The following is a 27,804-nucleotide window of genomic DNA, read 5'->3' as shown; positions in this document are numbered from 1 at the left end:
CAGAGATTGCTCTGAGAAGTTCCTGTTGTATCCTGGGGGACTTGCGCAACACACCGCGGATAAGTCCTTAAGGGCAGTGACTCTACACGCCTCAGGAAATATTTGTTCGTGATTATGTCAGCATTTCTACAACAGTAATGGCGGTTGTTACTTATTAAGCCCTAACTCTCGTGAACGCCGTTAATCGAACCACTGCCGTCTCCAGATCCGGTTGGTGCCACCTCTCCCTCACCGTCAAATGCACTGTTCAATCTCTCTCATTAGCTGACAACTCCGAGAAGTTTCTCGAAGCTTCGAAGAAGGGGAGTTTTATTCCTTTATACTGTTGCATATTCTCGGATCACCTCACTCTAGTGCTAGCTTACCAATGTCTCGTTAAGGAGGACGAGAGAGATGCTCCTAGTTTTCTCTTTGAATCGGTGGAGCCCGACCAATTTTCTAACATTGGGCGGTACAGTGTGGTGGGAGCACTGCCATGTATGGAGATTGTGGCGAAAGAGAATATGGTTACTATTATGGACCACATAGAAGGGCACAAGAGTGAGGAAATTACAGAGGATCCACTGGTGATTCCTCGAAGGATCATGGAGAAGTGGAGGCCTCAACTTATTGATGAACTTCTTGAGGCATTTTGCGGTGGTTGGGTAGGATATTTCTCTTATGATACAATGCACTATGTAGAAAAGAAGAAACTTCCATTTTCTAATGCCCCAATAGATGACAGAAACCTTCCTGGTATTCACCTGGGCCTTTATGATAATGTTATTATGTTTGATCATGTTGAAAAGAAGACGCATAATTTCAACAACAATTTTATATTCTCTTTTTAATCTTTCTTTTATTTTTCCATGTTAATTATTATTCTTCTATTTGTAATTGATTATTATAACCTATAAAATGCATTTGATTTGAATTATTAAACTGCTTCTAAAATTTAGATTCTAATATATGGTTTCAGTGAAATATATAATTTTATTTCAATTGTATTTTTATTTGAAAATCTTCAACATTTTTTATAATATTTTTTTCCATTTCTTCTTTTCTATATCAAATATCTTTATATTATATTAGAATAATTAGGATAATGATATTTAGACAACTTTTTTTGACAACATTTGAAAATTATTTATGTATCATTCTATGGTTGATTCAAAATTATTTCAGAATCAATAATAATAATCATAAATACTACCATAGGTCAATCAAAAAGTGATAAGTTGATAATTTTCAAATGTTATAAAAAAAATGTTATCTAAGTATCATTATCTATTATATTATATATATATATGTATATATATATATATATATATATATATTTATATAATATGTAACATCCCAATAAATATAACTCAAAGCTATAATTCATTTCTTGGGAGTCAACATGAATAATAAAGAGAGAACAGTAGAGAGTAGGTACAGAAGTATGAAAGATACTTAAAATTTAAAACTGTACAACTGGAATATAGATTTCAATGTTTACAAAATGGACCGAACGGTCCAGAATACGGTTCGTTGACCCAACGGCCAACATAAGAGGTTCCTATACATATCATCTACAAAATATAAAACGAAGAGAAGCAACTACACTAAGGACCGGACGGTCCTGCATAACTCTTGGGCACGGCCTCCATGGGCTGCTCGGCCTGCACAGCATCCTCCAGAGTAGCCTCCAGAACATCTTCCAAGGTATCCTCTGCTCACACCCAAAAGGATGATCATTGCAATGAAGAGGATAACCGAACGGTCAGATACTGAACGACATCATAGACAAAGACACAAAGGATAAGGGTAAGCTTATGTAAATTTAATTTATCATTTCATCATACAAGTAAACGTACAATACAAGCCAATCAATCATGCAACATACAATTCCTATACATGCATACCCCATTCCTTTAATCATGACCGACCGCTAAGATACTGTCCGAACGATATGAACATGTAGTTCGGTCGTCCCTAGCACCCGGTGTGGTGTAGTAACTGCTTTCCCTTATCAGCTGCCACCCGAGGTTAGTCCTCAAACGATTATCTATTTATATAACCGCGGACCTCCTGCCATTCCCACACATGAGTGGCCTTCCTCTACCTGAGGAAACGCCCTCACGGAATATCAGGATCAAGGACGACACCTGAATCATTCCCACATTCATACTTTACCAATCATTACCAAATTCATGAGTTATTCCGCCAGTGGAATTCTCTTACTTAGTCAAATTCAACCAATGTTCATTATTACTTCCAAATTGTTAGGGTGTTGAGAGAAGTACCAAATACCCAATACCGAATCATAACCAATAGTGACCGAACGGTTTAAATCAAAAGGGGAAGCTGAATATCAAGAATTCAAGTAAGTGACCGGACGGTCATATCAAAGGTAGGACTGAATAACAGAAGAATGTCAAATGGTTGATAGGATAGTTTAGCAAAGAATGAGACCATAACTCAGAGAAATGGATAGTCATCCGAACGGTTTGGCAAAGAGTGTTATAAAATAAGCTTAAATCATGGTCGGAGATTGGTTTACGACCAACACTTATCCAACCGAACGAATTAAGAAAGAAGAAACTCTTTAAAAGGATAAAAAGGACTTTAATCAAGTAAACTGGATGTCTCAATAATTAAAGGTTCACTAGACCATTCAGTCATTAAGTGGCTGAACGGTTTCAAAAGGAAGAATATCAGAGTTGCAAATGTTACAATTTAAGTGTTAGCCTAAGGCCGAACACTTGTAAGGCCGAACGCTTGGTTTATGACCAGCGTTCTTAAATAACTATCAATAAGGAAATTAGAGGAAACCAACTAAGTTTAATAATCACACTGGGCCGATCAGTCCAAACAGACTGAACGGTAAGAGGGAGGACCGAACGGTCCTAATGACCTTCGATCTCAGATTTACATTTTTCTAAGTTTTACACATACTTGTATCAATGCAGAATTCATAGTTCATACTTATCATACGACTCATACAAGACATACTATATTTTTCATCATAAGAAATCAAGTAACATACTTTAGATATCAAACATACATTAAATCAGGCATACATTCAAACCATACAGAGAAACAATAATTAAACTATATAAGCTTCCCTTACCTCTAATTCCAGCTAAGTCTTGGAGAGTAGATTGGTAGGAACTATCCCTTCTAAGGCTTTCCAAATTCAGATTCAAACTAGAAACCGGACGGTTCAAGTGAGAGAGGAGACCACCAGGAGTCTTCAGACGTGATCTGAAGGGTGATCGGAACAGTAAATGGGTTAGAATTTTAGAGAGAAGGTAGGGAGGTTTTAGAGAGAAGGAGGAGAGTTTTAGATTTTCAGAAGGTTGAGTTTGAGGAAGAAGAAGAAGATTGCATGCAAAAGTGGCGTCAGGTTTCATTCCCACCTTATATACGGCCTCCAATCCGAACGGTTGGCCAACTCCCAGCGTGACACCTGACTTCCACTTCCTGGGGTTCACTGCTCTGCTGCTGCTACACGGATCACGAGGGAAGGAAATTAAAAGTTTGACAGAGTTTGTCTCCCACTCACCAGGGGAGAACCGGACGGTGACACATGTACTCCACTAAGGAGGGTATTTTAAATGGGGTGTGACAAATAATACATTCACGGTTTTTCTTAAAAAGGTATAATATATTTTTAATGAATTTTTTTAATTTCCCATTCATTTTAATTTTGAAAAACCGAAAACAAAAATAATATAATGTATAACACATTAAAAATATATAAAATAGTATAAAAAATTAAATAAACAATCCTAATTTTGCATAGATATGTAATAATTAATTTTACTAAATTATAATTTAATTACTTTTTTAAAAATTAATTTTAATAATTGTTTTAATCTTTTATTCTTAATAAACATTTTTATAATTAAATATAACATTAACATATATTATTTTAATACGTAATTTTCAACTTTTACTAATTATATAAATTTTTTAAAAATATAACATGAATCAAATCTTACACTAATTTTCACATTTAGTTCTAAATCTATTCTGAATTTCCTTCCAATTCACTCAAATAAATAAAGAAATGTCAAATCTCTTCAGATTCACTCTGTACTCTCTCCGAATCACCTGCAAGTGCACACACCTAATTACTGTAATCAAAACCTTACTCTAAAGTTCTGTTAATCAATAGAGTAGAAGAGTGGCGCTGCAATTCAAAAAGTTCAAAATGATGAGAAAAAGAAACGTATCCGCAAATCCAGGGTATCCTCGTGGATCTTTCGTGTTGAATAAAGGGCCCATTAGAAGCAAATCAATTGAACATGATCTTAGCCGCTAATCACCGAAGTAAACTCCACTTAGATTATTAATCTTTCTCAAAATTGAAAACCAAGGAAAGGAACACTCCACTGAACTATAAGCAAACCCTCGAGGCGTTGCTTAGCAGCTTAGGGATTGTTCGAGTCAAACGCTTCATTTTCCAAGATGAAAGCAGTCTCCGATTGGATCGATTCTTGTTCCAAAGAGCAATTGACGACGTATCAAGAATGGTTCATCTTAGCCGATTCAGGTTTTACTGCTTCGCTTCCTTTCATTCCTGAACTCCATTCGCATTCGGATGCAACTCATTCTTTTTCTCTTTTCTTCTCTTATTTGATCGTAGACGGAGATGGCCGTATCTCTGGAAATGATGCAACCAAGTTCTTTGCTCTCTCCAACTTGTCTCGCTCCCAACTCAAGCAGGTATATATTCCTTTTCTTATTATTCATTTTTCAATTTACAAAGAGTCTTCAATTTTTATGCCATTCTTCGTAAGTTGAACTAGCTTAATTGTATTTCCGATTTTAGTGAAATTTAATCTATACTTGCTTAATTGCTCTCCATAGGTTTGGGCTATCGCTGATGCTAAAAGACAAGGATTTCTAGGTTTTCAAGAGTTTGTTATTGCAATGCAGGTTTGGATTTTTAAATACCGACTTTTGCTTTAATATAGATAATCTGATATCAGAATCTTACTTTAAAATTGAATGTATTTTTAATAAACAGCTCGTTGCGCTGGCACAAGCAGGATATGATATCAACTCAGATATCCTTAAAGCGGAAAGTAAGTTCACCTATATAATGTCATTCATACTAGCTATTTCTTTGTATTGATCTTTACCTTACCAGATACTTGCCCACATTTTTTCTGGAACGACTTGTTTCACGTGTGGTGGTAAGAATACTTAAATGAGATCCCATGTCATGGCCGCTTTTATACGTGGGCTGTAAATCACCTGGCGTGATACGAGTCATTCGTTGTATCACTGCAAGGCTGAATTAACTGAAATATGTATGTGTGTAAAAGAAAGTTCATTTGTTTCACTATTGAGGTTTATTTCTCAAGTCCTATAAATCCAAATTTCATGCAATACTGATGGAGAAATAGGCCTGGGGAAATCTACTGGTCCTGATACTTACAGAAAAATGGATGACCAGCCAAACTTATTGAGCCTTGTGAACTGGAAGGGTGTTGATATCAACGAGTAACTTTCAAAATATTGGTGCAAAGGGAATATATGTTATCTATTAGATTCAGAGATACAAATTTCTCTTCTGTCTAAATTCGTACTCCGTTTTTCCAAATACTTTGTAGTATTCAGTATTCACTCTTTCCAATGCATTTTATTTTTTCCATTTCTTTTTATTTCAGTTGACAAGGAAAATATTAAATCTCCAGTAATGGAAGGGCTTGATGGTTTAATAGATGTGAGCAATTTTTATACCTCACCTTGTCTTTATTTAACAATTAAATAATTTAAATACTGTTGATTATTTTTCTAAATGTTTTTCCTTTCCTTTTTCTTTTTCAGCAGACAACGAGTTTGACATTACATTCCCAACCAGAGGCATTTGGTTAGACGTGTAATATTTTTTCCACATTCATGACATTGTACTGTGTAATTAATATTGATTCTATTATTTACTGATAATATGTAGGGACTGCTCAACCTCAGCCTTTGCCCCTCAATTCATGGGCTGCTCCAAAATCTGTGAAGAAAGTGAGTCACCCAAATCAATCCCCATTTGAACAACAATAAGTAGTTTGCTTTTAAAAGAGTTTAGAAAATGAAGTCACTTTGGTTTTACTGGTGAATAATCAAAATGTAAAAATTTCTTAAATTTGGTTTGTTCTTGTGAAGATTGTATGAATTAATGATACTTAATGTATGGTGCAAAAATTAACAGACAGCTTTAAACTAGTGAATGGTTGGATTGCTTTAAGAGATGATGCATTCAAAATTGATAGCATTCTTCTTGCATATGTTCAAAATCCGTTGGATAAACGTGATTCCTAAGTTAAAATTATTTGTATTGTGGGCTTGTGAACTCATTATTTTTGAAGCTCAATTATACAGGCCTTGTGTTACCTTAGTCGATTGTCAGGTATATTCTAATTATAAAATTTTGGTCTATTTTAGTTACCTCTCAATGCAGTTACATCAATAATTGATGGTTTGAAGAGATTGTATGTGGAAAAGCTAAAGCCATTGGAAGTCACTTATCAATTCAATGATTTTGTATCTCCATTATTGGTAAGCGACTTGTACACCCAATATATAAATAAAGTATGTCAAATTTTGTGAACTGCACATTTATGCATATTAATTAATTAACATGACTTATTATTCAGGTAAATGTGAAATATTCAGTTTAAGAATGTCTATGATTTGTCTTTCAGACCGACAGTGATTTTGATGCTAAACCAATGGTTATGCTTCTTGGTCAATATTCCACAGGGAAAACAACCTTCATAAAACATATGCTAAGATGCAATTATCCAGGTTGGTTGAGTTGTGGGTAATCTAGCAGCTGCATTATTTGAAATCCTCCGTGCAAATAATATATGAAGGGATATAAATTACTTTATTGATCCTGTCTCTGGTTAATTATTCACACAGGTGCACACATTGGACCAGAGCCTACAACGGACAGATTTGTGGTTGTCATGGTACAATAATCCTTTTTTCTAGCATTGGCTTTGAAAATTGTTAATTTGTTACGTTGTCATGTTCATTTGTGCTTTGCTTATGCTCATGGAGGTTCAAAGTTGAATGTGTTTTTTACTTGTAGTCTGGTTCCGATGAAAGGAGTATTCCTGGAAATACAGTAGCTGTTGATGCTGGTATGCCTTTTAGTGGCCTGACAACTTTTGGTGGTTCATTTTTGTCAAAGTTCCAGTGTTCTCAACTGCCACATCCAGTGAGTTTTCTATATATGCTTACAACTTGTGTCATTTATTTGTCCTCGAACTTGAAGCAATTTTTTCATTCAGCTGCTAGATGAAATAACATTTGTGGACACTCCCGGTGTCCTCTCTGGAGAAAAACAAAGGACTCAACGAAGTTATGACTTCACAGGTGTTATATCTTGGTTTGCTGCAAAATGTGATCTGATACTTCTGCTATTTGATCCTCATAAACTTGACATTAGTGATGAATTTAAACGTGTAATTGGGTCTCTACACGGTCATGATGACAAGATTCGTGTGGTTTTGAATAAAGCTGACCAAATTGATACTCAACAAGTAATGAACTGCCGTCAACTCTGTCTCCTGATCTAGATAAATTTGTGATTTACTTTTGACTTATTTCCAATCCTCATTTTAATAACGTAGCTCATGAGAGTTTATGGAGCATTGATGTGGTCTCTGGGGAAAGTTCTGAATACTCCAGAAGTTATGCGTGTATATATTGGGTAGGTTTCATCTTTTACATATTGCTAATGATTTCTAATTTATTTACAATGACTCGATTCAAGTATTTAACCATTTATTTAAGATTGTACTGTCTTGTTGCAGTTTAACATTATTCGATCTCAGTTTTGTTGACCAATTGATTTGTCTTTTTAACATATTGTAGTTGAAATTTACTTTTACAATGCTTATCATTTGTTGAGGTTTCACATTGCTTTCATATCACATCTATTGATTCCTCTAATTTGTTCGCAAACATTAGTTGTAAGTTTATTTTACTTTTCTTTGCAGGTCATTTAATGATAAGCCTATAAACGAAGGATTTGTTGGCCCGTTAGGACAGGAGCTCTTTGAAAAGGAACAGAATGATCTTCTTGCAGACTTGGTAGATATTCCAAGAAAGGCATGCGATAGTCGGGTATGGTCCTATTTTCATAACATTGTTTGACCTGGTATTTCAAATATGTGAATTAAGTGCGTATGGCAGGTCGTTCTAGTAATCCTTCTAATACTTGTTTATCTTGTAATATATTATTTTTTGTTTCTGGTTCTAAATTCTGATGTGTTGGAACTGTGCAGATCAATGAATTTGTGAAACGTGCTAGATCTGCTAAAATTCATGCGTATCTAATTAGTCATCTTAGGAATGAGATGCCAGCAATGATGGGCAAAGCTAAGGCTCAACAAAGGCTTATAGAGAATCTTGAAGACGAATTTAAAAAGGTCTCTCCTTTCACTTCGTCTCCCTTGTTTCCTCTCATTTTATTAATTCTTATCATATATGACCTTGCTAAACAGGTTCAAAGGCAGTTTCATCTACCAGCTGGTGATTTTCCCGATGTAGAACACTTCAGAGAGATTTTGAGTAGCTATAGCATAGACAAATTTGAGAAACTAAAGCCCAAAATGATTCAAGCGGTTGATGACATGCTTGGATACGAAATACCAGAGTTATTAAAAAAGTTCAGAAATCCTTATGATTGAATTAACAAAGTTTTCCATTTTATGATTGTTTCTGGGCTGAGATTTTTTATATAAATGATGAATTTTTTTCATGTTTCAATGTCTATCGTATTGTACCCCAATGCCAATCCATAGTGAAATTTACTATGTAAAAGCCGTTAATTATATTCTATTTATTTTTATTTTTCTCCTCGGTCATACCTCAATCTCCAGAACACCATATCGAATCTACAATATTGAATGTTTGACTTTGTGATTATCAAAATTTTAATATGAAATAAAAGAAAGAAAAATTAATGGAAATCGAGCACTGCTAGTTGAAGTAAAAATTAGAGAAGGAAATAAAAAATTGAAACGGTATATATATATATATATATATATATATATATATATATATATAATTGATAAAATTGATAAAGAGAAAACATACAAGATCATGTTTTTCCCTCAGGATGTGAAGGTGTATCAAATTAATTAACTCCTGTTATCTTATTAAATGTTCAGTCCCTTTTTTCCACTCTAAGCAATTTACAAGGTTTAGACCAATCTGGTTTCTTCATGCTTAAACCCCCTCACCAAGATTTGGATGATCGATCTACAACAACAAAAAAAAATAAAAAATCACTGCTATTTGTTACATAACCATTTAAAAAATATTTATATATATTTTAAAACATGTGAATAGCTGGGATATCCACATGTATTTAAAAAATACATCTTATATATTTTATTTAAATTTATTTTAATTAAATGTAAACTAATAAAATATAAATTATTTTAATTTTAATTAAATTTAAGCTAATAAAATATAAATTAATATTAATTTTAATTAAATTAAATTGAATAAAATTTAATTTTTTTTTTTCGAATAATAAATATTCACATAGAATAATACATATCACATCTAATCTATTTATAAATAAATATTAAAATATTGATTATCCACTAATAATAAATATTTGCAAAATTTAATTATTCATTATAAATTTTATCCATAAATATTTAAAATATAAATGTTTCCAATCAAGACCTACATCCTCTTCTACTCGGTTAAAATCTCAAGTATAAGAGAAAACTTAAAGATTTAGATAGATACCTTATAAGCATATTACCATGAATGCAATAGAGTCAAAATATATAAACAAGAAAACACAAGCGGAAAAGGAGTTCATAAATCTAGATAAGCCATGGGTGACTGGAGTCTCAACCAGGAATTCGAGGAATAAAAGGATTGATTGGAAAAGAAAAAACTTTTTTCCACAAAAATAAAAAAATAAATAGTAGAAAGGAGCTAAAAAAAATACAAATAAGAATACACTTTTGCACCCAACTTTAAAAGGACTAGAAATTGTAATTTCCAAGGTTGCAGAATGAAAAGATAGCTTATTCCATGTTGGGCAGCGGTATTTTTCACACGGACAAAACGACAAATACATTCATATTATACGGATAAATAATAATATTTTAATTATAATTATATTATTTTTTTAATTTAAAATCAGTTATATTATTATATTATTAAATATCGTGTTAAATGAATGTTTTTTTTCTTAAAACGTGCCAAAAAACTTTTTCCTTCCATGTTTCGATGTTTCGTGCGTGCTCTCATTAGAGGAGTTGGTGGACGAATGCAGAGAATAATTGAAACATTTCTTATTGAAATTATTCCCCAAGTGCCAAACAATTCTAAGATAAAATCAGGGTTCTATCTCTGATAATCTACTACTCCAAGATCACTTATTATGTCTTTCTATTTGCATTTTCATACTGCTTTTGTTTCAAATTATGCTAAAAGATAACAAAAGAGAAATCTCTCCCGCTTTATTTAATAAGTCATAAATAAGAGATTTAAAACACGTCATAAACAATAAATAAGATATTTCAAATATATTAAATATTTTAATTTAATTTTAAAGGAAACTTATATTTTAAGTAATCGATAATGTAAGAATTTGCATTGACATAATGAAAACTAAAGAGTAATTTTATTATTGGCTTTAATATTTTCAGACATAATAATATTTTCAAAGCTAATATAAAAAAGAGGTTCATGGTTGAGTCTGGGTGGTTATGGTGAATGTGTGTTAACTTGGATATCATCGAAAGTGGAAATGGTGAAGTCAAAGAGATTTGAAGGAAAGGTAGTGATTGTGACGGCTTCCACGCAAGGAATCGGTTTGGCAATAGCCGAGAGGCTCGGCCTTGAAGGTGCATCCGTTGTTATCTCTTCTCGCAAACAGGTTCGATTCCCCTTTCTTGATTTCTTTTCTATCCACTCAATTTTAGGTTTTCCCTTCATGTCCTTCATCTTCGTCCCCTTCAATTACCGCAGCAAAATGTTGACGCAGCGGCGGAAAAACTGAGGGCAAAAGGAATTGAAGTGTTAGGGGTTGTTTGCCATGTTTCTAATCCTCAACATCGGAAGGACTTGATACTCAAAACTGTGCAGGTCAGATCTTCAGATCAATTATACAAATAATTTCACACTCTAAACTATCACTTTTAAATAACTCTTACAGTAATTTTATTGTTTTTTTTTTTTTATAATTGAAGTTATTCTAAGGATGATAAAAACATTTTATACTAAATTTACACGTCTATTGAATTCTCACGTAAAATTAAACCATTTTAAATTATATAACAGTGTTTGATTTGATGAAGATGAATAATCTTGGCCATCTTGATCATATTTTGTACCAGTCTAAATCTCATTCAGGCTTATTATTCTTTGTTGTTTTCATCAGGAGGTTAGACTGATACTTGGTCTTCATTTTTTCAATACATGGTTTCTATAAAATTGAAATCTGTCTTCCAACTTAGTTCTAATATGTGATTGAACACTCTGGTTTGCTACAGAAGTATGGAAAGATAGATGTTGTTGTGTCCAATGCTGCTGCAAATCCTTCTGTTGATTCCATCTTGCAAACAAAAGACAGTGTCCTTGACAAGCTGTGGGAGATAAATGTCAAAGCTACTATACTTCTGTTGAAGGTAATTAACTCCGTGAAATGGGGAAAACAAAGAAGAACGAATTTGATACATATTTTACAGCATTTTCTTTTTATGTCATCTTCGTATGATGTGCTGATGATGTGATTGGTTTATGCAGGATGCTGTGCCTTACTTGCAGAAGGGTTCTTCTGTTGTTATCATTTCCTCAATTGGTGGTTATAACCCGCCACCTTCTTTGGCTATGTATGGAGTGACCAAAACAGCCCTTCTTGGTCTTACCAAAGTTAGTACATGACTTGCAATTGTTCCTTCAAAAGTTACTATCTTTTTTTTTTATTTTTTAATTTGCTAATGATTTGTAATGGGTAGGCCCTGGCTGCCGAGATGGCCCCAGACACTCGTGTAAACTGTGTTGCTCCTGGTTTTGTGCCGACCAATTTTGCTTCATTCATTACAACTAATGAAGCTGTGGTGAGTGTCTTCTGAACCCTTCCTCCATTGAATCCCATTCCTGGACATTTAATCATTGTGTTACTGCAGAGGAAAGAGCTTGAAGATAAAACAATTCTTAAAAGGCTCGGTACAACGGAAGACATGGCTGCTGCAACAGCATTTTTGGCATCCGAAGATGCTTCTTATATAACAGGAGAGACTATAGTAGTTGCTGGTGGAATGCCTTCAAGGTTGTAGCTTCCGCTATTATTCTCTCGGTCTACACATATTTGAAGTTCATTTTAGCAATAAATTATTACCTGCTAGTCTGCACCCATGGGGATATATATGTTTTCTTGGTTTGAGCAGTGTTTGTTTAAATTTCCTTTTAGTACTGTAAGGATATTATTACTAAGCTATGTTTGGGGTTGATGAAATAAAAAAGAAAAAAAGTATAGGCTGAATAACATAAATATAATATTTTGGAAAAGAAACATTTAACGGGATTATTAAAGAAATTATGAGTTATTAGGTTTTAAAAGGAAAAAGAAAAGTTACCTAGGGAATTTACATTGGAAGGTAGAAAAAGAAAAAGTATCAAATAGATGTTTATCCGAAAGTACCCTCCAGTGAAGTGTCAACTCACGGGCATTTGTTTACTACTACGGAGTATTTGAAAAGTTGAGGCAACTTTTCAAGAGAACTTCTTCTCTGCAAGTGCGAAGTGCTGCGACTTTTTTTAAAGAAAAATTATCTGTTGCCACTCATTTTAACAACTTTTTTTTAATAAAGAAGTATTATATTAACTGATAAAAATAAACAAGAACAATTTTTTTGAAATAAACTCTTTTTAATAATAAAATATTATATTTAACTAACAATTTTGAAATAAAATAATAGTATTTTTGTTTGTTAAATGGTAGTATAAGAAAATGATAGAGGTTTTCTTTGTTTCTCATTCTCCAACTGTGCTTGTTTGGTGCTTCCCTTCCCCGGTTCCTCTAAGGTGTTTTCTCTAGCATTTTTGGCACACCAGAGAATGAAAAAAAATTGGCAAATGTTAGAGTCAAGTTAGGAATTTTTTTCTTAAGAGTGTGAAGATTAACTTACGAGTCTAGAAAGATGAAGTATGATGGGCTCCACCTTCCACTAGACGAGACATAAAATATGATATAAAATGTTTAAACACAATTCAAATTTAGTTATGTCAAATTTAACTAAAATCATTCCATATATACTTCTAATTTAATGATGTAAAGGTTAGTATCAATCACATAATATTCTACTTTAATTTTTATAAAAAGAATAATAATATAATTTTTTTATCATTTAATAATAATAATTATTATTATTATAATTGTACCGTATGACCGACCGGTCTCTCATTGATTGGACGGTCAACGTTTTCAGAAAAATATTAGAAAAAGATTGTTTCTAATCCAAAGTTTATGTTTATGTAAACTAGACAATTTCTTAATAAAAGATCTATGATGCATCTATTAGACTTATAAGTCGAATATATTTATAGGTAATACACATTACTGACTTTTGAAGTTTTTGGATCATGTCAATTCTAATTAAAAGTTCATTTTGAAACTTATAAACACAAAGATAAATTATTACATTTATTGTGAATTTAATACTTTATTGTAATAACCAATCGGACAAATTATTAACTTGAACCTCATAGTGTCAGTATTTGCTCATACCTATACGACTTGGAGTTGAAACATCAACAACCTTGGAAAACTCAACAACAGATCCTTAGGATGACATAGAATGATTTGGAAAAAAAGTGTGAAAGAATGTCTTATTATGATCCAAACTCCACGTCCAAGCAATAATAATAATTCAAATTTTATAATCATTTTATATCCAATTTAAACATTATCATATTAGTAGAAATACATAGAGTGAATTTTTTTACGATAAAAGATTATAATATTGATTATTATAATAATAAATATAAAAGAAAATATAAAAAACTTTTATAATTTTATTATAAACAATTTTTATTTATTCTGTAGATAACTTTTGGGTTAAATATGTTTTTAGTCCCTATACTTTGGGACGATTTTGGTTTTAGTCCATCTTTCAAATTAAGGTACAATTTAGTCCTTCAATTTTAGAAAACTCTTGTTTTACTCATTTTTACCAAATTTTTTAAACTTTATTTGCTGTTTCAAGCACGTTTCATTATAGCATTTGGATTGTTTACACTGTTTGACATATTTTTGTTTCAATGTTAACTGAGAAACGCGTTTAAAAAAACAAATAAAGTTAAAAAAAATTGGTAAAAATGACTAAAACCCAAGTTTTTTAAAGTTGGAGGACTAAATTGTACTTTAGTTTGAAAAACAGACTAAAACCAAAATCGCCCCAAAGTATAAGGACTAAAAACATATTTAACCCATAACTTTTTTATAGATAATTTATTTTAGTTTAAAAATGATTAAATTAAAAAAACAGACAAATTGAGAAAAACAATGATTAAATTTAAAAAGACATTCAATTAAAAAATAAATTGAAAACAATTATTTTAATTTAAGAAAAATCATGACTTAAAATTGAAAATAAAATGTATGCACCAAAGAAGATAACTCCTTTATATAATAACCAATGGATTGTGTTTTCACTTTTAAAAAAAAACAAAAATTAATTATTCTAATTATTATGAAAATAAAGAAATATTATTAATTTTGTAAAAAATATATATTCTTAAAAAATTACAAAATCTGAAAGATAAAATAATGAATAAACTAATTTAAATTAATTGAGATAAAATCATAATATAGGTTTTAATAAATAGTAATAATGTTTTCAAAATAAATAATAAAGTATTATTTTGATTAGTTTTAATTATTTTAAGAACTAAAAAGGATAATTTTTAAAACAATTCAAACTTTGACATATATAGTCTTATGTAATAATTTAAAAGCAAGTTAAAATTTGGTTTTAATTAGTTAACCCTTCTAACTTTATTTTATCATATTATTTCTTATATTCATATTTCATTTGGAGGGATATTATTTACTATTATTATTATTATTATTATTATTATTATTATTAGTCCTACTAATTAACAATGTATCAATGAAGTTATTGAAAGGTTATTATTATCCATGAGTGAATTATTATAAATTTTTATTGATGAAAAGACAATATACTCAAAAGATTAACAATATATGCTACATATGTTATTATGGATTCAATATGATATAATTGTCTTTAGCATACTTCTTCGGCTCCATTATAAGGAGGATCTACCTTGCTCTTTCTTTCTTTCTTTCTCACCAAATAAATATAGCTTAATTCAATATACAAAAGAAAAAAGAAACTCAAAGCTAAGACAGCAAAAAGAGAATGATTAATTAATGAAGGCTGAACATGCAATTTTTGTTGGAGAACCTTGTTCTTCATCTATACTTTGCATTCACGTCTGTAAACAAAAGCAACTTTTTTCAAATTATAAAAATGACACCTTTTGAATAATTATATTATAACAACATTAAATTTTAAAAATACTATTCAATATAAGTTAACCTGCATGATTTATACATGTTCTGTAATGTTTTTTTTTTTTTAACAACTATCAATGAACAAAAAGTTGATAGATTTCTATAAAAGAAAAAGAGAATCAAACTTAATGTATACAGTTCGTACAAGTCTATAATCATTTAATGAAATTTAACGTGAGACTTATGTACCTAATTTATTTAATATTAGTAACTGGATAAAAATAATAAAAACTATGTTGTATCTGAAATAAAATGAAGATTTGCCAAATATTATTTAAGCAATAAACAACTATCTCGTGGTAAATAAAAAAAAAAACAGGATTGTTTTTGAAGATTTTATCACAACATGTATTTATAGAAGGAAAAAAAATAATTTTAAATATCTTATATAATATATATATATATATATATAATTAATTAATACCACATTTGGTATATATAACTTTTTATCTCAAAAATAAGTTTATTAATGTGATAAAGAATGTTATAAATGAATATATTTTTAGGTAATTAAACACGTTAAATTTGAATTTATTTTAAATTTTAATAAATTTTAGTCTCTGAACTTTAAAAGTGAATTAATATAATTTTTTTTAATTCAATGAAATTAACTTTTTTTAATAATTTGATAAATTATGTAATTCAAATGTTGCTATAGAACATCACCTAAAAAAATCGTAATCTTAAATTTTTGAATCAAAATGTATCAAAATTTAAAACAATGACCAATTCCAACTTTGTGTATAAGTTTAAAAACTAAAAACATACTCAACTTTTAAAAAATTCAAAATATTAGTGATTGAGTCCTATAGAAGAAGAGTCATTACAATTCAAATGATTTACGACAAGGTAAGAAACAAACATTTGAAAGAACAAATCTCCTTAAGATTCATGATGCTCCATGAAGCTTGAAACTTAAATGAAATAAAGATCATGACTTTGAGTACCTTTATAGAATAATATAAGCAATTGAAAGTTGAATAATGGTATCGTAACACACTTTTACGTTAATTTGACACAGGAGGTAAAATGGTTATAAAAGTATAAACTTTTATATAAGATACTTTTGATTCTTAAGTAATATAAGACTATTTAAATGCAATAGACAAATTAAGTAAAAATAAATAAATAAATAAAAACTCATAATGGATAGCATGTAGTTGTTTTGGAATCAAACTATTGAGAGGGATTGGAACGAAGCATTGGTATTTCCTTAATATTTGATCTTTATATGTTTATATAATATGTCTTCTCATTCACACACACCTTTCACTTTTTATTTAAAAGGTATGATTCCACACTGAGAATCCCTTTCTTTGCAAAAATTAAATCCAATGCTTGATTTAGAATATTATAAGCTTAGATGATCCACAATTGAAATGCTTAAAGAAGTGATCAAGTTGCATCAATCTAATCTATTGAATTGACTATCCCATATGGAATAGACATATAGTTCATGCAAATCCAAATAAAAATCCCTCAGTTATGGTATTTGTGTACCTTTGAGTACATATTTTGTGTGGGAAGAAGGAAAGATAAACTAAGAGTTGAATGATGCGTGGCATTTGGATCAAACGGTTCTTGACTTGGCTCTTGTGTGCACTTTAATCTTTATCTTTTTGGCAAGATTAGGTGCCACATGTACATGCATTGAAGGAGGTTTTTGGTGCTACAGTTAAAGGATGCAACATGGGACATATTCGAAACAATTAGCAGAATGAAAAGTACAAAATTGTTGGATGAGCAAAACGAAAAGCTCAAATCTACCATGCTTTGCACTGTGGCCACTTATCATTGATGATGTGATGATGCATGCAAGAAAAGAAACGCAAACAGAAACAAGGTAGCTCAATTAAATTAAAATCGAGCAAAAAGTCTCTCTTTCTTTCTCTCTCTCTGGCTCCACTTTTGAACCAAGCACTCACGAGACACCCTTGAAGCTTCACCCTTTGAATTCATCTTTATGGTGCTACACGACCTAATCCTCCTGACCCGTCCTATTACCTCTTCTATTCTCATCTCTATCTCCTTACAATTTCCATCTTCATCAACCTTCCCTGCAATTACTTCCAATTCCTACGTTTCTGTTGCAGAGATTTCACCCTTCACAGCTTTCAATTCATAAACCAAGTGTGCCAATTGCTTCATATGAGCACGTCTTTATTTTCCTCTCTTGCAAGTCAAAAGGGTCTTCTCTGAATTCGTAAATGAGTCATTTTGACTCCTATTCTTCTTATTGTTCTTCATTTTCTGTTGGAGCCTATGTTTCGGAATCGGTTTATGCACTTCCTGAAATCGGTTCACACATTCAGAAGAAAATCTCCTTTTGACACTTTGTTTTGACAAGGAAAGCAAGCATCAGTCACTGCACGTATTTGATTCAGAGGCATGAACTTTGGCAGAGCTTCAATGGGAGGCTCATGTTTCCATGCGCTTCGTTTGAGGAGGTTCAAGAGTAAGCCTCTGCCAGAACCCTCTTCTTCTTCGAGGGCAAGGTTGGATTCTGACTTGGAGAACATGGAGAGAAGAAGGTTTGACAGCTTGGAATCATGGTCCATGATATTGGACTCTGAGAATGTGGAGACATGGGAAGCATCAAAGGAGGATCAAGAAGAATGGACTGCTGACCTTTCCCAACTTTTCATAGGTAACAAATTTGCTTCTGGTGCTCACAGTAGGATATACCGCGGAATTTACAAGCAGAGAGCCGTTGCTGTAAAAATGGTGAGGATTCCCACACAGGACGAGGAGAGAAGAGGCTTGCTCGAACAGCAATTCAAGTCAGAAGTTGCTTTACTTTCACGTCTCTTTCACCGTAACATAGTGCAGGTCATTAAGCTCTTAAAACTCTACAGCACTCAAACTGTTAGTCTGTGAACATAAACATACCTTCTTGTCCCCATGTTTTTGTTTGTTTAGCTTTATGAGTTTTTGTTTGTGTCGGATTTCGACTTCAAGGACAGCACTGTTGAACTGATTTTGAGTTCAAAAATAACTGATAGATAATCTTGTTCTATGCAATCTCATATTTGTATGCATAAAAAAAGAGTTCAGCCAAGATTAATTTTTTTATGAGTGAGATTTTGAAGATGGAAGGATGACTAATAAAGGTGTATTAATTTACAGTTTATTGCAGCTTGTAAAAAACCGCCAGTGTACTGTATCATAACAGAATACATGTCACAAGGAACTCTGAGGATGTATCTGAACAAGAAAGAACCATACTCTCTTTCCACAGAAACCATACTACGGTTAGCTCTTGACATATCAAGGGGCATGGAGTACCTTCATTCGCAAGGTGTGATCCACAGAGACCTAAAGTCAAATAACTTGCTTCTCAACGATGAGATGAGGGTTAAGGTGGCAGACTTTGGAACATCGTGTCTCGAAACACGGTGTCGGGAGACCAAGGGAAACATGGGAACATATCGTTGGATGGCCCCTGAGATGATTAAGGAAAAACCTTACACTCGTAAAGTTGATGTCTACAGCTTTGGAATTGTGCTCTGGGAGCTCACCACTGCTTTACTTCCATTCCAGGGAATGACCCCTGTTCAAGCTGCTTTTGCTGTTGCCGAAAAGGTCACATCCCTATCCATTCATGTAACTTGAGAGATCTATATGCTATGCTAACTAATGCTTAATCTTATACTTAATTAATACTTCTTAAGTCTGTTTAGATATATACTTTTCTATAAACTCCTTCGAAGAAAGAAAAATAAGAAAATAAATTTTTCTATAAACTCTTGAGATGAATTCGATGCAAAAAAGATCTTGACTTTGTGTTAGAGGGGGCCCATGGGCCAACATGGTCTTGACTTGAATCCCTTAATGGATCAAATGGATGGGCCTTCAATGTGTTTCCTCCTTCCTTGTTCCCAAATGGCCCAATGAACAATTGTTCCAGTATGGTATCATTCTCTGTGTCAGTGTGATATTGTTTTTACTAGGTTAGCATCTGGTATTCTGTGCTGGTTGTTTTATTGAGCACTGATTTGAGGTATTTTTGAGCAGAACGAAAGGCCTCCACTTCCTGCTAGTTGCCAACCAGCGCTTGCCCATCTGATAAAACGTTGTTGGTCAGCGAACCCTTCAAAGAGGCCAGATTTCAGTGACATTGTGTGCACTCTGGAGAAGTACGATGAGTGCGTGAAGGAGGGTCTTCCTCTGACTCATCATTCAGGCCTTGTCAGCAAAAACATCATCATCGAACGCTTAAAAGGTTGCGTCTCTATGAGCTCTTCCATACCTGTACAGGCTTGATTCCCTATATAAGGTATATTGCTGTTGTCATCAATCAATCCATATTCAAGCTCTTATATAAGTTATAGATATTATATTATACATGCTTCATCTTCTTTCAACTCTAGTATCATGTAACTACCTTTTTCAGTTGTGCCAAAGGGATCAGTTATTTCATTACAGACTCTAGTACAAGTGGAATTGATTATTGCTTCAATTCTATGCTACTTTGTTCATGCAAAAAAATGTGCGGTTATACCGTAATCTGAAGCACTCCAACCTCCAACTACCATATGCTAACTAAACTCAACAAAGCATCACCATCCATTCTGCCAAACTCTTCACAACGTGTCTTCATGACAAATACACTCTATATTAAGACTTCTTCTTGTTTATATTCAAGAGTACATAAACTATTTATAGGTATTTTGACATGATCTTTCAACTACATTCATTACTTATAACTACTAAGATTAATGAACTCTATTGTATATCTTAATCATTACTAAAAGCACAGGGAATCTTTGTAATCTCCTAAGTCAATTAATATAATAATTTTTATATATAGATTTAAGTTTTTCCAAGACAACCATGTACTACTACTGCATTAATACATTGACAACTGTGAAATTCCACCAACCACAAACGCTGACATTATTCTTAACTAAAGCTAACCCTCTTTTATGTTTCATCCCTCTTCTTGTCTTGGAAGTTAATTTCCACTTTAATTAAGCACCCTGCAAGCTAACTATAAAATAATCTCTAGATTTCTACTGTGATGGTTACTCATGAATAATTAAATTTTCAGCTGTTATTGTGGAGTTTGTATAGGTGATATTCTTATGTAGGGAAAGTACGGAATCGTGGTAAGTTGTGTAGCAATTATATGTAAGGAAAATGATATTTTAACCACTCTTTTTTAACAATTTTTTTATAATAGGACACGTGTCACAATTCTATTGGTCTGTTTGAATTTATTTAAAAAAAATATTTGAAACGGACCAATCACAAACTGTCACATATGTATTGTCAAAAAATTGTCAAAAAAATGTTGTTAAAGAGACTTTTTCTTATATGTAATTGGCATTTAATATTAGAAGCAGTATGAGTGACAGAAGTGTGAGTTGTTACTGTTGATGCACGCCTTGCTTTTCTGATTGCTCTTTTGTTCATTTTCTTTGAGGATCTTGTATACATTAAGGGAAAAAAAACGTTGTTTGTTGGGTAGTGGGACACATGTGTCTTAAAAATGTGTGGCGCAGCAGTGTATGAAAGCATCTAGCAGTATCTTCAATGCTAGCCTTAGAAAAAAAAAATGAAAAACACTTAATTATCTGCACAAACATCCTCCTTGTTAGCCACTGTTCAACCCTTGTTCTTTTCTCTTTTGGTTTCGACAACTTATAATTCATCTTTTACGACGGATTAACATTTATATCTCTATATCGTTAAGATATTTTCTGTTAGTATCATTTTAAAAAATTTCTTACTAAATGAGTTATTTTATATATATAAATAAACATACATTCATCTCTTATGAGTTTTTGGAAGTGATGTTATAATTTTATCAATTTAAACGGTTGAAAGTCTTATACCGATTAGAGATAAGATTAATTTATAATATATAAGTGAGGTACAATTCTCACTTTATAAGCTGAATACTTACCTTACAAACCAATTTTTGTGAGATTGTTTTAGGTCTAAACTAACTTTCTAATATAAACAAAATACAATTTTTGTTTATTGAAAATTTAAATTAATTGTATATTTAATTGTATCATTGCTGCATTATTTGGTAATTAGTAAGTAACTTAATTTACGGGCGCATGAGAATCATAGTTGAAAAGTGACAAGACATGACGGACCCAATACCTAACTCCACCACATCTAATTTTCTATTTATCAATTTATCGTCATTAACCAATTTTTTTTTTTAAATTACCTAAAAAATGTATTTTTGATATTATGTGACATAAATTCCATGATTCTTTGTTTATGTTACAAACAACATTAACACAACTATCTTACCTCCTTTTGAAATTTTGAGCATTTGACTGCGTTGAAAGGTTGAGTTGGAGTTCACGTAGTTTTAGTGAAAATTTTAACACGCTAAGTATATTATTTATTCCATTCTTTTAATAATATAATGCTTTAATAATTCATTACACTAATCATAGTATAGTGTTTGCTTATATTTATGTTATTTTTATTTTATTTTAAATTCAAATGAAAATATTTTAAGATATAAAATAATATCAATAGTCAAATGTAGAATAGAAAAAAATCTTAAAGAAATCATCTATAACTTAAAATTTATGTACTTTATCTATACATTTTTCAAATCCGTTAAACCAGTTTTTAAACTAATTTTACCAAACATGTACTTTATAACTTTTAATAAAAATAATTATTATCACCCACTATCTACATGGTAAACGTTAGTCCAAATCATAGAATGGAGGGAGAGTGAGCAAAGGTCAAGGTTAGAGAAGGCTACGAAAGTTAAATATTTTTTTATAAATTAACTATTATCTCATTTTATCCACATTAATTAAAATCGTTTTTTTAATTAAAAAATTCTTGTTATTTTTCTTAATATATACATTAGTAAATTCATATTAAATTAACATATTTCTCAACTTTGACACCTCGTCGTTGATGGACCTACGTCAACACATTATAGAAAGTTCAACCAATAAAAAAGTTCAAAGGAATTGACTATATATCAAAAGATAAGGTTATGGGTAGCGATGGTGATTATAGAAAGTGTTTATTATATTTAAAGTTTTAGAAACATAATTGGTTCTCAATTTTATTGAAAAAAAAAATATTAGAGTTATAAAATTTTAAAGTTTTTTTTTTCATCAAAATGATACCTCTTTGGTAAAAAAAAAAAATCGATTTTCAGGAATATAATAAGAATGAATAATTATGAAATTTAGTATTTTTCTTTTTAAAAAATACTATTTATACTTATAAAATAACATAGATTGTGGATTTATATTTTCATTAAAATAATAGTTACGTCAATTATATAATAATAGTGTGATTAATAATAATATAATAATATAATAATATTTTATAGTAATTATAATATTAAATTGTTGATATTAGTCATGATACATAAATATTGTTCTAATAAACATAAGTTAAGTTGTTCGATAATAAATATGTTTAATGAATTTTATTTATCCGTATTTATTGGATCGGATAATTATATTACTTAAAATATGTCACAGTTTTAATTACGTAATATTTGTCACTTTAATCACATTATTGTATGGATAGAAAATTTTATTATATTGGTTTTCTTAATGGCTAAGTGAAACACTAAAGAAGATTATCTAAAGTTATACCGTGAGAGAAGGGAAAATACAAGTTTGAAAATTTACTCCCAACCAAAGCTATGATCTAAGTTAATAGATACCAGAAAGTCAAGGATTATTAAACTAAAAATTATGACAAAAAACAAAAGGAGTTTTTATTAATTACCCTTCATAATTTCATACTCCATCACGTTATAATAACAAAATTAATTATTAATTTCTTAAATAGTATTTTCACATATAAGCTGATTACATTTTAAATACTCTCATTATTTTCTAATATAAAACAAAAATAATATAAATTGTAATACTTTTTGAAAGCTCGAACTTTATATTTAACAAAAATTAATACCACCTTCTAATAGTTTTATAAACACAGTATCTACGGTGGATTTTATACAACTTCATTATTAAATATAGGTTTAATAATTCTGATAGTTTCTATTTACGTTAATTTTTTTCAATTAAAAAATAACTAAAAATATATTTAAAAAATTCAAAAAAATCACAAACTAACACGTGTCACTTTTTTTAACGGTGTTAGTACGAAACTAACGACAGTGACCTAATTGCTTCAATTTTTCAAAAATAAAAACCCAATTGAGAAAAAGAAAAAATAAAAAACTTAATTAAATAAAAGTCACCGAAAATAAAAACTATCAAACCTTAAATAAATAAACTATACATGTAACGGGGATGCTGTGTTTGAAATTTCATTCAACTGATATTTTACACATTCTTAGAGTTATTATTAATGGAATTATTGTTTTTTATATTTTACCAACATGTATTTTTTTAATTAAAAAATATTACAAGTTAATCTGTTCAAGGAAAAACTTGTGATTAATATATATGTATTGAAAAAATAAATTCTTAAAAATATACGTTAAATTTGAAGGCCACACATACAAACATACAAATGATGTGTCCATTCTTAAAAAATATTTATATTTATTGGAGTGATTAAAATATTAAATTGGACCTACTTTTTACTCTATTTATTGGAGGAAAATGAAACGGGTGAAGCCATTTTTGAAAGTGTCATCGATCTCTTTCACCCAGAAAACCGAACGTAGAAGAATAAATTAGAGGTCACATCATACCCAAATTTTAATTGAACATACAATAATTCTAGACATTAAAATTTATCTCAAGCTTGTTATCAATTGTTTCATTTTATTTTTCATATTCATATAGTTATTTTCATAGGATGATGAATAATAAAGTATGATTACATCATGATTAGTGTAACAAATAAAAGTAGTGCAAGTTGCAAAAAACGTGAAGAAAGCTCTCATCATACAAACATGAGGTGGTGTACAGTGATACTTTCGACACTAATCCATGACCAAAATAAAATACAACTTTATATCACTGTTCACAAATATAAAATTAAGGATAATGATATTTGACAATCTTTTAACAATATTTCAATATGATCGTATTATTTTATTGATTAGTTCAGATTGATATTTATGATTATTATTACTATTAATTGTAAAATAATTTTAAATTAATTATTAAAATATTGTCAAAAAAATATTATTAAAATATCATTATTTTAAAATTAAATTTTTATTACAAGAAAGGATCAACTAAAGTAGAAGATTTAATTGTGAAGAATTAAAATATTAACAAGTTAAATTTTTAAAAAAGGGTTAAATATGTTTTTAATCCCTATACCTTGAGGCGATTTTGGTTTTAGTCCATTTTCAAATTATGGTACAATTTAGTCCTTCAATTTTAAAAAACTCTGGTTTTAGTCTTTTTTACCAATTTTTTTTAACTTTATTTGTTGTTTCAAGCACGTTTAATTATAGCATTTGGATTGTTTACACTGGTTCACACATTTTTACTTCAATGTTAACTGAGAAAGGCGTTTGAAACCATAAATAAAGTTAAAAAAATTTGGTAAAAAGGACTAAAACCAGAGTTTTCTAAAGTTCAATGACTAAATTGTACCATAGTTTAAAAATAGACTAAAACCAAAATCGCCTCAAAATATAGAGACTAAAAACATATTTAACCCTTTAAAAAATAATAACACCGATACATTGACATATCGTGTATACATTTGATTAAGTTTGTATTCATTTAACTTGTTATTTAGAAACGAAAATTTTCTAAATCAAGTTTCGAATAATTTTCCCGTCAATTTCATATCATTAAGTAATATTTTATATAAATTGCAGTTTAAGTTACTATAAGAAAACAAAAATATTTTAATATAATGAAGTGAATTATTTTTCAAAATTTATTATATGATATATCATCCATAATATTTTATAATTTTATGACTCATAATATTTGATAAGTCGTATTCTAGTTAAATCTGTACTGACTGCAAATTATAAATTAAAGTTTTACATAATTTCAATATTTGTAAACTAATAGTTTATTTAATTGTTTAAAAAAGAAATATGGTTGATGCCACATCCAATTTTAACTAAGTGTAGAGATTTTAAAAAGTAAATTTAAAATTTTATTCTTAAGTTGAATTTATAAATTAAAATTTTAGTTATTTATCTTTTGAAATATTATTGTTCTTCTATGATATTTTTTAAAAATTGATCACCGTATTTAATATATTATTTATTTTTATTTTAAAAAACATACTTCGCAAGAATAAGAAGAGAGACGCATTTAAAATTTTTGTACTGACTTTTAAATATCATAATTAATATACAGCTATGATTCATTAATTTAAATTTTTAACGTGAAACAAGATAGAATATGGAGATCTATATAAAAAAGAGTTTATGAAGAATTGGTTAGGTTTATAATAACTTAATTTTAGGATGTTTCGTTATACCTTAAATATTTGAAGTACAACTTTTCAGCGAACAACATTGTTTGTATGTTACTTTATAATTAAAGGAAATACTTTCCGAAGTTAAGAATCAATAGAAAATAAGGAAAGTGTACTACTTAATTCAACCAACTTTAACATTAAAGGTGTCATTTATTTATTTTTCTTTTAATTTCACAATGTCCATTAGGCTTCTATCTAAAGTTAAAATTTTCAATATCTCAAATTTTTAATTTATTAAACTTTAAAAAGTTGTATAAAGATGAAATTTTCAATATCTCAATTTTCTTATTTATTAAACTCCAAAAACTTGTAATTTAAATAAGCCGTTTTGACATTACTATATTTTCTATTCTAAATTATTTCTTGTACAAGAACTACTTTTATTCTTTTTTAAAATATTCTTAATTCCAATTTTGTTTCTCCTTCTAAAATATATATATTAATAATTGTACACAGCGAAAAGTTTGTATCTATGCAAGAAAAAAGTTGCTTATTAAAATTTTAAAAATAATAATAGGAAAGCATTCTACAGAAAAAATAAACTTTTCATTTTGGTTTTATATAAAATAAAGCATATACACCTAAAAGAAATCACATTATACACTTAACAAATAAAACGTTAACGAAAATAATTTTAAAATAAATAATGGTATCTAGTTATTAAACATGATTTGTAAATTTCTCCATCTTTTCTCAAGACACTTGTAATTATAATTTGCATAAACTATTTTTCATCTTTCATCTTTCTTTTATAATTACCAGAGATTGAGAAGCTTAAAAGTTGAATTTTGAAAACTAAAACTCTATGAAGATTTGATCTGCAGAGAGAATTATTTAAAAGTAAACAATTATTTTACAGATAAAGTAGTTATAAATATGGATGAAGAAGTGGAATTGTTTTAAAGATGATAATATTTAAAAATAAAAGTACTTAAAAAAAAAAGAAGTGATGGAGAGTTTGACGTTGGGTTTGAGACAGTAGAGTGAATAAAATGGCTCTTGGAAGCAGAGAGACAAAACAACTTTTTGTTTGCTTTTTCTTTCGCCGTCCTCGTTTTTCTTCCCATTCATTAACCTTAAATTAACACCTTAATTATTACTCTTAATTTAAATATACCTATTTTCTTTTTTTAACCTTAAATGCCCTCGTTTCCTCCACCAACAATGCTAACAGCCGCGGGGCACTTTTGGGATTCAATTTCCTTTTCAATCTCTACCCACCACAAATCACCGTCTCCTACTCCCATCCCATATAATAACAATATTCAATTAATTATCATTCACCCAATATATTATTCAAAAATAATTACTATATAATATAACCAACACATATATAATTGGGGTTCAAGGGCTCCACCTCATTATTACTGCTTTTATAAATAAAAGAAAATTAAAAATACTTGATAGAAGAAAAATAAAATGGAGTGAAAATACTTATAAAAAATGTACTTTTAATAATTTTATTTTACAACTTTTTTCCAACCATTTGTATTAATTCATTTTAAATATTTTTTAAAATAATTTCAAACATACAAATAAAAAGTCGTTTCAATATTGTCGCCCCTCTATCTTCCTTCCTATATAATTTCTCAGTTTTCCTTTGCTGCCACCATATTGTTAGCCTCATTAGCAAATGCCAATAATTATATATATATATATGCATGTAATATTATTTATAATATAAGTTTTTAGTTATGTCCCTATCTCAAAATGTTCCATAAGTTCTATTCACAATATCTATAATAAAGTTGATGAGAAATTAATGATATTGGAATCTAGCTTAAAATTCCCAGAAATGTTGAGTGTTGCTTTAGTTATGTTTCTTAATATGGCTGTCAAAATGAAATGGAGGAGCTATGCAAACCTCTGTC

The 27,804-nt window shown here is 30.0% G+C and overlaps 3 protein-coding genes across 5 annotated transcripts; all 3 read left to right on the top strand.

Annotated features, from left to right (window-relative positions):
• The first annotated feature begins 4,084 nt into the window (after positions 1 to 4,084).
• On the top strand, positions 4,085 to 8,773 carry LOC106766919 (EH domain-containing protein 2). 2 transcript variants are annotated; one of them, XM_014651711.2, is made up of 16 exons: positions 4,085 to 4,522; positions 4,616 to 4,695; positions 4,840 to 4,908; positions 5,000 to 5,057; positions 5,646 to 5,701; positions 5,809 to 5,848; positions 5,933 to 5,994; positions 6,415 to 6,528; positions 6,675 to 6,777; positions 6,895 to 6,944; positions 7,067 to 7,195; positions 7,269 to 7,520; positions 7,611 to 7,690; positions 7,980 to 8,106; positions 8,268 to 8,411; positions 8,487 to 8,773. In XM_014651711.2, the coding sequence occupies exons 1-16, from the start codon at positions 4,438 to 4,440 to the stop codon at positions 8,670 to 8,672; spliced, it is 1,635 nt and encodes a 544-aa protein (XP_014507197.1). In that variant the 5' UTR covers positions 4,085 to 4,437; the 3' UTR covers positions 8,673 to 8,773. The 2 variants fall into 2 exon arrangements, with proteins under 2 accessions (XP_014507197.1, XP_014507196.1); XM_014651710.2 differs by having other exon boundaries at positions 4,086 to 4,522; positions 5,806 to 5,848.
• A 1,919-nt stretch (positions 8,774 to 10,692) lies between these two features.
• LOC106767212 (tropinone reductase-like 3) lies at positions 10,693 to 12,508 on the top strand. Its single transcript, XM_014652053.2, has 6 exons — positions 10,693 to 10,891; positions 10,984 to 11,100; positions 11,508 to 11,642; positions 11,761 to 11,886; positions 11,973 to 12,074; positions 12,144 to 12,508. The coding sequence occupies exons 1-6, from the start codon at positions 10,763 to 10,765 to the stop codon at positions 12,291 to 12,293; spliced, it is 759 nt and encodes a 252-aa protein (XP_014507539.1). The 5' UTR covers positions 10,693 to 10,762; the 3' UTR covers positions 12,294 to 12,508.
• Positions 12,509 to 17,340: 4,832 nt separating this feature from the next.
• On the top strand, positions 17,341 to 20,124 carry LOC106767703 (serine/threonine-protein kinase HT1). Of its 2 annotated transcripts, XM_014652644.2 has the most exons (4): positions 17,341 to 18,382; positions 18,680 to 19,135; positions 19,568 to 19,829; positions 19,947 to 20,124. In XM_014652644.2, the coding sequence occupies exons 1-3, from the start codon at positions 17,942 to 17,944 to the stop codon at positions 19,814 to 19,816; spliced, it is 1,146 nt and encodes a 381-aa protein (XP_014508130.1). In that variant the 5' UTR covers positions 17,341 to 17,941; the 3' UTR covers positions 19,817 to 19,829; positions 19,947 to 20,124. The 2 variants fall into 2 exon arrangements, with proteins under 2 accessions (XP_014508130.1, XP_014508129.1); XM_014652643.2 differs by having other exon boundaries at positions 19,568 to 20,124.
• Positions 20,125 to 27,804: the final 7,680 nt, after the last annotated feature.

The sequence above is a fragment of the Vigna radiata genome, chromosome 7, assembly GCF_000741045.1.
Source record: "Vigna radiata var. radiata cultivar VC1973A chromosome 7, Vradiata_ver6, whole genome shotgun sequence".
Classification (NCBI taxonomy): Eukaryota; Viridiplantae; Streptophyta; class Magnoliopsida; order Fabales; family Fabaceae; genus Vigna; species Vigna radiata.
Note: the sequence above shows the minus strand (reverse complement) of the source record. Positions and strands in the feature narration are given on the sequence as shown.